At 39.4% G+C, this 11,504-nt stretch overlaps 1 protein-coding gene across 4 annotated transcripts in view; it reads left to right on the forward strand.

The window, feature by feature from the left end:
* The window catches only part of LPAR1 (lysophosphatidic acid receptor 1), a 164,937-nt gene extending 153,708 nt beyond the window's left edge, over positions 1-11,229 (forward strand). For all 4 annotated transcript variants that reach the window (XM_069575448.1, XM_069575447.1, XM_069575449.1 and 1 more), the window contains exon 4: positions 8,772-11,229. In XM_069575448.1, coding sequence (XP_069431549.1) covers positions 8,772-9,073 — 302 coding nt within the window. In that variant the 3' untranslated portion in view covers positions 9,074-11,229. The remainder of the gene's footprint in view (positions 1-8,771) is intronic.
* The last annotated feature ends 275 nt before the right edge of the window (positions 11,230-11,504 follow it).

The following is an 11,504-nucleotide window of genomic DNA, read 5'->3' on the forward strand; positions in this document are numbered from 1 at the left end:
AATCCCTTATGATTATACAGTGGAAGTGAGAAATAGATTTAAGGGTCTAGATCTGATAGAGTGCCATCCCTTACCCACCACTAATAAACCAACCATCTTTCTATGTTAATTTCATTTGCAATTCAAAATAAGATCCCACATTTAGAATTAAACATTTAAAAAGTGTGCAGGGTCATATACTAAAGTGGCTTGAGACTGCACAATTATGTTTACATTCCCTATGTATACTTTCTGTATTTTCAAACTTTTCTATAGGAAAAAGTATAATTCAAGGAATTAGCTTCATACCATTATTTAGACATCTATCAGGAAATGAAAAACAGCTGATATACCATTCCAGGAAGAAAAATTAGATTAATGAGACTTATCCTTATTGTCCTTGCATAAATTATAAGTGTTCCTTGAGTTCAGGAAACAGTACTACAAATTATCAGGCCATAAATATGTGAAAACAACTTGCCAATTTGAGTCTCTGAAAAAAAAGTCCAAGAAACAGTGGCTGACTTTATTTTTCTGGGCTCCAAAATCACTGCAGTTGGTGATTGCAGCAATGAAATTAAAAGACACTTACTCCTTGGAAGGAAATTTATGACCAACCTAGACAGCATATTAAAAAGCAGAGATATTACTTTGCCAACAAAGGTCTGTCTAGTCAAGGCTATGGTTTTTCCAGTGGTCATGTATGGATGTGAGAGTTGGACTGTGAAGAAAGCTGAGCACTGAAGAATTGATGCATTTGAACAGTGGTGTTGGAGAAGACTCTTGAGAGTCCCTTGGATGGCAAGGAGATCCAACCAGTCCATCCTAAAGGAGATCAGTCCTGGGTGTTCATTGGAAGGACTGATGTTGAAGCTGAAACTCCAATACTTTGGCCACCTGATGCGAAGAGCTGACTCATTGGAAAAGACTCTGATGCTGGGAAAGATTGAAGGCAGGAGGAGAAGGGGATGACAGAGGATGAGATGGTTGGATGGCATCACTGATTCAATGAACATGGATTTGGGTGGACTCCGGGAGTTGGTGATGGACAGGAGGCCTGGTGTGCTGTGGTTCATGAGGACACAAAGAGTCAGACATAACTGAGCGACTGAATTGAACTGATGACACTTGAAAAAAATCTTGTGTGTATTTAAGCTTAATATTATAGATGGACATTGGTCAGAACTGTAATTTATATTTTAAAAAATGGTAAAATATGTATTTGTTGGGTAGGATGTATTCTTTTTCCCTACTTCCTGATAGCTAGAGCATGGATATGAGACTAAGGAAATAGTGGCAAGGTGGAACTTTCCTGAGGGGAGTTTTGAAGCTTGAGGGATTAACAGAGAGGTATGTTGGGTCAATTAGTGATTGTTCCCAGGAAGCGACCTCAAAATCCAGGGTCTAATGGGGCAGCCTCATCCTGTTGAAACATTCCTTTAGCAGTAACTTGGCTGATGCTGGTTTCCCTTCTTGCCTGCTTCCCTAAAGCGCAGTAGATTCCGTAGGTAATTGGACACCCATCAGAATTAGAAGCAACAGGCTAGTTTTTGCTAGAGTAACAAGTGCATATGTAAAGAGACTTTTACATTGTAGGATCCACCTCATGCTCCTTTGAATGTCTCATAGTGCCCATTTAAAGACCGTGTACACTGTATGTGTTGCTGTTTGTTTTCCAAAGAGAGCTAAGGGACTATTCTAATTAATTTTCCTTGTTTTGGATATGTCTGTTAGGTAGTTAGCTGTGATTGGCCACTCTGTTTGGCAGAAGATATATTGAGTAGTACTGTGTGCCAGCTACTGTTCTAGATGCCAGAGATACTGACAGGCAAGAGATACCTTTCCTTCCTTTATGAAGCTTACCTTCTCATTGAAGGAAGATAGGAAATAAACATATAAACCAATATATAAGATAGTTTTGAGTATGGGTAAGGGAAATGAAGATGATAACATGAGATAATTAGTGGGGAGAATGTGCTGCTTTACCTAGGATAGTCAGGTTTGGCTTTTGAGGAAGTGATATTTAATAGTAAGAAGACATGAAGATCTACAGAAAGAATATTCCAAGATGAAAACACATGCAAAGATGCTGACCCAGAAATAAGCTTGGTATGTGTGTGGTAGAACCCAGTGAATGGGGGGTGGGTGGAAAGAGATGAGGCTGAAGAGTCTGACAGGCGGTAGTAATGTCGGACATTATGGATCACAGGAAGGATTTCAAGTAGGAAGCTTTGCAGAGTCTTAAGTAGGAAAGTGATGTCATGTGAACTGATTTATGCTTTTGAAAGATCATTCTGGCTGTTCTGTGCAAGCTGGACTTTAGGGAAGAAGCATGGAGGAAGAGGAATTGGTTAGGGGCCTATAGCAACAGGCAGAGAAAAGGTATTTGCTTACTTGGCTGGATTTGTAACCGTGGAGAAGTGGTTTCTACTGGCTGTTCTCAAGCACAGATGGTCTTCTTTAAGAGCTAGTCCTAGTATGCATGCCACTTTAGCCTGTGCTTTCCAAAGTATGGAAATGTGTAGGAGAGTATATAAAATGGTATAAAATATATAAAATGCCAGAAGAAGGCACCGCTGTCCTTCTGTGTATATGGAAGCCAGCATCATGTTGAGCAGGACAGTATTATGGGGCGAAACTTATGCACAGGAATATGAAAAGAAAAAAAAGAGAGAACATAAAGAGTATTCTACTGTGGTTTGAAGATCTGTGTGTTGTTAACATGCTTCTCTAAAAGACAAATGTTGCTCTTAGGAACAAGTGAAAGAATCACTAGAATATATCACACAGTGAATGAAATCATGAAACTTTCAATGCATGAAACATTTATTAAGACCATGAAGAAATAGAAGTGGTAGGTATTATACTGAATGAAGTAAAATTGGTATTAAGATAGAAATGATTTATTTTTGGAGATATCTCATTTGGATTAATATCATTTTCTGTGTTCCAGAAAAGACTTTATAATGAAAATAGTTTGGAGAAGGAAATGGCAACCCACTCCAGTATTTATTCTCTTAGAAAAACTTATTTCTCTAAAAGCCATTCATATACTTCTCCTGCAATGACGCCTTTGCTGTTGGACCTGGCAATAAGCTTTATATATGTGGTCTCTTACCTAACAGTCTCCTTTAAGATTTATAATTTAGAATGATTTCCTAGCTAGCCATGTGTACACTTTAAGAGCAGAAATCAGACAATAACTACAGAAATAAACTAAAATTGATTGGATTCTGGGATATGCAGATGTCTGCTCTGAAAGAATACACACTTTAGTGGCAACTAGAAAGAGTAGTCTATGTGTTTGAACGCTTTTTTTCCCGTTTGATCTGTGCCACATGTCTCTAAGGTTGGGGGACTGTTTCAGAGATCCTCATTTGAGGAACATTAAAAGCGTGACCAAGGAAAGGTTAACTTGGACACAGCAGTGGTATAGAATGGACTTGCCTTGACTGATTTTAGAACTGCGGATGTCTGATTTTTTGTAAAAGCACAAATTTGCCCGCCAGACTGGAAGTGTTTTCTGTTTTTTTCATCAAAAACCTCGGACTCCCTCCCGCAAGGTCTTCTCTCTCAGACATTTTTTTCTCTTTAACTTTAGTTCTTAAGTTCCATATGTAAACAAAGTTCAACTAGTTAGGAAAAAGTCCCTCTAGGAAAAAAAAAAAAAGCCTTTAATTGTGAGACCAGATGGTAAGCATTATTCAGCTGATGGGGGTGTGTAGATTTCAGGGAAGGTGTGGTAATCTGATCTGGTTCTGCAGCTGTGACCTCTTGTTCTAAAACAGCCTCTTTCCTCCCTGTTTTTTGCTTCTACATTCCAGCACCTCTCCTTCCATCTTTGTGGGCACCGGGGCCCTCACAGATCGGTTTGACAGATGCAGAAGAAAGGAATGAAGCTTGCTCTGCTATTTATCCCAACCCACAATATATTTTGAGTAGTTTTCTCCCCATGTTACTTGTAATGTTGGCAAATCGTCCGGAATGTAAGCACTCTTGTTCAGCCCACCGAGAGAGTCTTTCAGGACTCAAACTGCCATGAGCCCATCAGGACGCCTTTAGGGCATCTCCCATCTGAGCTCATGCGGTTACCTCAAGCTAAAGATAAATAGAACCAAGGGCATTATCTGCGTTCTCCTCATCTCCCCTCAGAAAACACCAGCCAACACTTTCTCCTGTGTTTCCTCCTTCCGTGGAAGGTAGCACCATCCTTCCTTCTCCCAAATGGAAAATCTAGAAATCATTCTCAACTCATCTCTAAAATACTTTGCCAGTCTTTCCATATTTCTCTTCTCATTGCCACTGCCTCTGTTCAGGTTCTTCTTTCTCCTCTAGAATTTGGAAATATCTGGTTTTGCTTTTATCTTTATCTCGATCATTTTTTTCCTTCCTTTCTCTTTCAGTGTTGTATGTTAAACCAGATTCTGGCCAATGAGGCTGATGAAATTAAAATCTGATAGGATAGATGAAGATCAGTATTTCTTATATGTTCTGTAGCCATATATTATGTAATATGTGGCTATTCTGAGAGTTAGTGCTGGAAAAGCTTCAGATGTCTTTGCCAGGCTGTGTATGATCTTGAGCATCTTCTCTTCCAGTACTTCTGCTTCTGACTTTACAATAAGCAGTGACAAACTACTTGTGCTTCCTCTTTCTTTCATGCTGTTGCATAACATTCCTTGGTTTTATGCCTTAATCTGTGGGGATCCATCCATCAGAAATGTTCTGGAAATATACAAACTACGTAAAGGACTGTCTCTATTGAGTACCACAATATTTTATCCATTATCTTCAGTAGGTACGGAGTCAACCTGTGAGAAACTCCAAAATGATTTGGGGCTTCCTGTGCTTCTCTGTGTTCCTCTCTTTTCCTTCTTGTTATTCTTTTCATATCCATCCTCAAGTATTAGGAATCTCTTATAATTGGGGTGGTGTCTGAGAACTTTTCGAAATGCCAGGTCCTCATGGTGTAAAACATGCTTCCACATTTTGGCCTGGAGGAACTCTGCCCTGGTACTGTGCTACACCAGCCTACATGCATTATGCCTCCCGTGATGGCAAAAGGTAGTGTGGTCGGGTAGGGGGCAGTGCTTTTACATGTTGTATCTCAGTTTGATCCTCATCACACCCAGTGGAGGGGGCCAGGAGCTATTGTTTCTCTACTTGACACATGTGGAGATTGGGGGTTCTTTTCATTATCATCAGCCTGCGTTATGGGTGTGCACTTGACTCTCCTCAGATTATGTGCAGGTAGACTGTCCACTGATTACAGATCCAGGGTCCCCAGTGCACTTCTCAAGTTCTCTGACCCGAGTGGATTATGGTTGGCTCCTTTTTACTAAAGCTGTAAAGGATATAGTTTTTGTTTTAAGAAGCCAGATGGTAAATCCATAACCTGAGCAAAGTTGATCTCATACTATCCAATCACTATTGTTGAGAAGCCTGATCACTTAGGAATTTTCCAGGGCCTCTTTTCCACTGCAATAGTCTACCTTCAGCTTTCGATCAGTTTGGTCCTCACACCCTTGTGAAAGAGTGGGGAAGGGAAAAGAAAGAAAAGCTCTGTGTGATTGATTTTACATGTTAGTTTTTGAGGTCTGTCCTGAGTCTCTTAAATGAGTCGGGTCTTGAAGATCCAAACACTGAGTGTTGGAATGGTGTGGTTGTGAAGAAGGGAGAGGACTGGGAGTTCTTCAATGAAACACCCATGTGTATTAGCTCCCGGTCAGGCCACGGAGTTCCCACTTCGCTTCTCTAATCTGGCAAGGCTTCTTGCGTGGTTGGCAAAACCCACTGGACTAGTTCTGGAGACCATGGCTTTTATCACAAAGATCTTGCTCTTTTTGAATTTAAAAATTAGAAGAAGTTATAAATAACAAATGACTGTATTTGAATTCTGTTACTTTTGAAGAAAGGCAGTTTGAGCAAATCCATGAGAATAAGGATGTTCCCTTCTGCTGCCTGGAAGGAAAAAAAGATCATGTTATTTAAAATAAATCTATTGAGATGCATGTTGCTGGTATCTAATCCAGCTCTGAATTTGAGCTCAATTAGAGCTTTGATGAAAGAATGGGAAAAGGAGTCTTGAAAGAATGCTCTGCCATTCATGAAAAGCCTGGATGTTTTTAGTTTCCAAGTAAATGGAATAATGGGACCATGTATTTTCCATCCAAGCATTTTCCATCCTGAGAATAATTCCCTTCCCAGCTTCTCAATGAATAATGCATTATATCTGAAACTCAAGAGGCATTCCTTTGATTTTCCTTTATGTTTAGCTTTCTGAGTGATTTTCAAGCGAGGAAATTCAAGGACTTGGAATGAATGCTTTATTAACATTTTTACTTGAAGTTCAAATAGCTCCATGGCTATTATCTCCTGATATTTGAAATATTTTTTCTTTTCTCTCTAAGGAAAGTCTAAGGTATTGTATTTATTAGAAAATGAAGCACCTTGGCCAGTCTTCAAAGTGAACAGCAGTTTAAAACCAATAGACGTTTGTGTTTAGAACAAAGAGCTTTATGGGGGTACTTTGCTCCTTTCTTTATTTTCATTACCCCGCTGAAAAGTTTCAAGAAAGAAAGTTCACATTCAATACTGGGCTGTTTGGGAGACTAAATCTCATTTGTTTATATTTTGTGAAACTCACTCCTTGAGGCTAGTCCGATTCTCGACCCCAACCCAAGCCTCCCTCCCACTAAGCCAGTACCATTTAAATCAAAATATTCCAGTGTACTTCTGGGCTTATCCACACTCCCTGTCTGCTCATTGTGTAGCCTGATTATGTTAACACATAAGGGGCCCATCAAGTGAGATGTAATGGGACAAGACCTTGCCCACCCCATCATGTTCTCTTAGCCAAGGATCCCCAGCTCATCCTGGGGGTAACACAGTGGTAGATTTTAACACTATTTCTAAACCTCCTTTTTCTCTAGAAGCCAAATGAATGACTTCAGTAGCTAAATAAATTGGAATTAAGAATATAATTTATTTTCCATCCTTTTATAGTTACAGTGAAATCTTCATGAGTTAGAAGAGTTGGGAAAGCAAGAGAATTTAAATAGGAAAACATCTAAAGCATACAATTTTGGCTTTAAAAATTTAATTTTATTGATTTAAGAAGTGGGAATATAACATTGTCTGGAGCATAGACTTTGGAGCCAGGCTTTAAGAGCAGAAACCCTGGGGTTGCCTCTGGTCTGCCACTTTCCAAGACCATGGCCTTGAGCAGAGTATCTTAATTTCTGTTTCTCAGTTTCTTCCTCTGTGTGGTGGGATAACAGTTTCTATCTCATATGCTTATGGTGCAGATGAAATGAGGTAACATTTGTAAAGCATATAGAAAAGCCTCATGTAAGTGATAGCTGATTAAAAATCAAAGTAAATATACATTTTTTCACTGGAAATTGCTACTTCCAAACAGGCTTGTGTTATGGAGCAGGTAATAGTGATATTATTGTTATTGTTTCTGATAAGATACATGGAGTGATTATTTTCTTAGCCCTGGAAGCTCGGCTGGTAAAGAATCCCCTTGCAGTGCAGGAGACCCTGGTTCAATTCCTGGGTCAGGAAGATCCTCTGGAGAAGGGAACGGCTACCTGCTCCAGTGTTCTTGGGTTTCCCTGGGGGCTCAGACAGTAAAGGATCTGTGTGCAGTGCAGGAGACCTGGGTTCAATGCCTGGGTTGAGAAGATCTCCTAGAGAAGAGAATGGCTACCCACTCCAGTAGAATTACCTGGAGAAGTCCATTGACTGAGAAGCCTGGCAGAATTCCATGGACAGGGTCTCAAGGAGTCTGACATGACTGGGCAACTTTCACTGACTCACTCATTTACTCCTAACAACAAACCAAATGAGGTAGATGTAATGATTTCTACTTTTCAGATGAGAAAACAGGTAAGAAAACTAATTTGCCGACAATAAGGACCTATTGTATACCATAGGCTACTCTACTGTATTCAACAACCTTATAGTAATCAATAATGTAAAAGAATCTGAAAATGTATATATATCTGAATCACTTTGCTGTACACATGAAACTAACCCAACATTGTAAATCAACTATATTTCAATAAAAAAGAAAGTATTTTGCCTAAATTCATCCAATTTAATAAATAGCAAAGCAAGGATCTGAGGTCAAACTGAATCCAGAAACTGTGCTTTAACTAAAATGAGAGGGCGTCACAGTGATTTTTCCTGAGAACAATCTTATGCTATAAAACACAGTATTTTTATAAGCATCAAAGTGTGTATCCTAAATGCTGAATATCTCTATTTCGTATCTCCATTGCTTAGCAAACTCAGTTTTGTTAAAAATAATCATCAATGTCTCATAAATAGTCAATTTAGTAAGGGCCTAGGGCTTCCCTGGTAGCTCAGAGGATAAAGTGTCTGCCTGCAATGCAGGAGACCCGGGTTCGATCCCTGGGTTGGGAAGATCCCTTGGAGAAGGAAATGGCAACCCACTCCAGTATCCTTGCCTGGAGAATTCCATGGACGGAGGAGCTTGGCGGGCTACAGTCCACAGGGTCGCAAAGAGTCGGACACGATTGAGCTACTTCACTCACTCTGAAGTAATAGTAATAAGATTTTATTCATTTGCTCTTTTTATTGTCAGAACCTTTTCTGATTATTTCGGAAAATGAACATTTTATTTCAAATGATGCTCTGATGCCTTTGGAGCTCATTATTTTGACCTTGAGCTGAAATCATTTCACCATATGGGTGCTCCCTTCATCATTCTATTTTTCTGTTCTCTCTTTAAACCTTCCCGGTCCCGCTCCCCGACCCTGCAGGTGCCTTTATCATCTGCTGGACTCCTGGACTGGTCTTGTTACTTCTCGACGTGTGCTGCCCTCAGTGTGACGTTCTGGCCTATGAGAAGTTTTTCCTTCTGCTTGCCGAGTTCAACTCTGCCATGAACCCCATCATCTACTCCTACCGCGACAAGGAGATGAGCGCCACGTTCAGGCAGATCCTCTGCTGCCAGCGCAGTGAGAACACCAGCGGCCCCACGGAAGGCTCCGACCGCTCGGCTTCCTCCCTCAACCACACCATCCTGGCTGGAGTTCACAGCAATGACCACTCCGTGGTTTAGGAAAGAAACTAAGATGAGAGGCGGCCATCATCTATTGAGGGATGAACAGCCTCCCCCTCCCGAAAGGCCAGGGCAGGGTCGGGTGTGAGAAAGAGGAAAAATACATTCATGTACTTAAACACTAACCCATGGCAGTATTTGTTCCTTGACCCACCAAGACTTGACATATATTGAAAAATTAGCTTACGTGATACCCCTCATCCTGCTCCCATTCCTTTTGAAAGTAGAAAGCGGAGATCTTGCAATGGAATTCATACACAGACTCTGGAGTGTCCGTGTACACTACACTAACTAGTCTTCAAAAGTTTTTGAATGGTTTGGTGCAAGTCAGAACAAATTCTGACTGATTGAATCCACAACTTCATTTACATGCAGGCTTCCCTTTTCTTCTTCTTAAAGGATACATTTCATTTAATAAACATTGTTTATGCCTATCAGCATGCTTGTGATGGATAAGACTGTAGATTGTTTTTAAATGATTTATAACTCCATTTTTTTCCTTATGTTAGGAAAACTGTAAATTAGAATTACGTTCTTAGAAAGCATGCATGAAAATCTGTGTATGCAGTATGCCATACTGAAAAAGACAAAAGAGTGTTAATTTTAAATGTTCTAGGAAATAGAAAAACCTAGATGTCAAAGCCAGTATTTGTTTAGATTATGAAACAAACAATGATCTATCTAATCACAATATTACCTTTTTTTAAATTAAAGTGTTGTAACATGTATAAAACAGGAAATGTAAGTTTATTATCAGAAGAATATGTACTCTATAAAAGTTATAGAGGATGAGCACAGTGGTATGGTCCCACATATTTATGGTACCCAAGGCTATTCTAATTATCAGTTCATCAGAGGAATTTTTTAATAACCTGTGTTTTTCTGTATTATAATACACAGTCATTGTAGAAAACTTGAAAAATGCAGAAGTGTATAAAACAGAAAAAATACTGATAATATCACAACCCAGAAGTAACCACAATTAACAGCTTTTCCCCTTGTGTGTGCTATGTGTATATTGTATACCTTTATATATAATTGCAGTCATACTGTAAACAATTTTATAACCAGTTTGTTTTCTTCCACTGCAGAATTGCCACATTTTCCTATGGCATTAAAAATGTTACAAAAACATGACTTTAATGGCTATATAATATTCCATTTAATGGATGCAACTCAGTTTAACCATTCCTGTATTGTTGGTTATGTCTAATTTTCACTATTATAAATAATGTTGCAAAAATTTATGTACATAAAACTTTGTCCATATAATTGATTATTTACTTAGGATACATTCCCATGAAGGATGTTTTTTAAAAATGTGAAATGTCTTTTTATGCTCTTACCTTTTATAAAAGGAGATTTCCTACTTTTGCCCTATGTGGGTGGCAACAGTGAGGAAAGCCAGTTAAATTACCTTTTTACAAAGGAAATGCAGTGGTTACTTTAGTTGAGAGTGACTTTTTTATATAACAAAATGGACTAGAAACAGTCTGTTGTCACAAACAGCCAGGATACCCTACTTGATATGTTTAGCAATTCCAGATTTCATTTGAGCAACAATGACCCAGCTCTTGGTAACCACAACTTTAATGTGGAATTGAAGATAATGCAAAGAAATCAAACATGCCGAATGAATAAAAGATCACCTTCATATTAAACAGCTTCTGTAGCAAATGGGTTGAGTGTGTCGGTATGTGACTAGATGCTTACTGTGTGTTCTTAAGGGCCACCCCCAGCATGTTAGGTGATATCTATTTAACGGTCCAGGTAAACTAATTATTGCACCAGTTTGTAGTACTATGTAACCAGTAAAGTCACAGTCATGAAGCAGGTGTGGGAAAGTTAGGCGTACGTTTAACAGAGAGATGTCCAGGAGAAGAACGTCTGTTCAGGAAGGGGGAAGTCAGTGCACGGTCACCATTTGAGCAGAGGGCACACTTAACAAGTGCCCAAACCAGAAGGAGTATGGGGAACCAGTTAGCAGAAGGTATCTGCACAGATTTTATGCAAAATACAGAGCATTTTATAGAGGAAGGAAAGAAATGAACTTGGACTTTTATTCATGCACACTTTGAAGATGTGGACTATTTGAAATTTAACAGCATGCTACTCGGACTTTAATAAATCATTCTCAACCAGTGTTTGGCAATGTATGGTTCTGGTCAGCGCTGCTTCTTCTGTTCAAGAGTCATCTTTGCACTGCATGCTGCCTGCCTTCTGTGACCTCTTTTCTGTTCCTGCCACAGGGGCTTCTAAACTCAGAGGGGAACCCACCATATGCTTCCCCAGCTCAGAACTGCGTTTTGTTTTTCAGAGTCATAAGTCTCTTCAGTGTCCAAGAGGTGGTGGTTTATGTTGTCTGAAAGGAGAGATAACATCTTAGGATAATACTTCATCCCAGCAGTTTAACTATGTGAGTGAGTTTCTT

The sequence above is a fragment of the Ovis canadensis genome, chromosome 2, assembly GCF_042477335.2.
Source record: "Ovis canadensis isolate MfBH-ARS-UI-01 breed Bighorn chromosome 2, ARS-UI_OviCan_v2, whole genome shotgun sequence".
NCBI classification, from domain to species: Eukaryota; Metazoa; Chordata; class Mammalia; order Artiodactyla; family Bovidae; genus Ovis; species Ovis canadensis.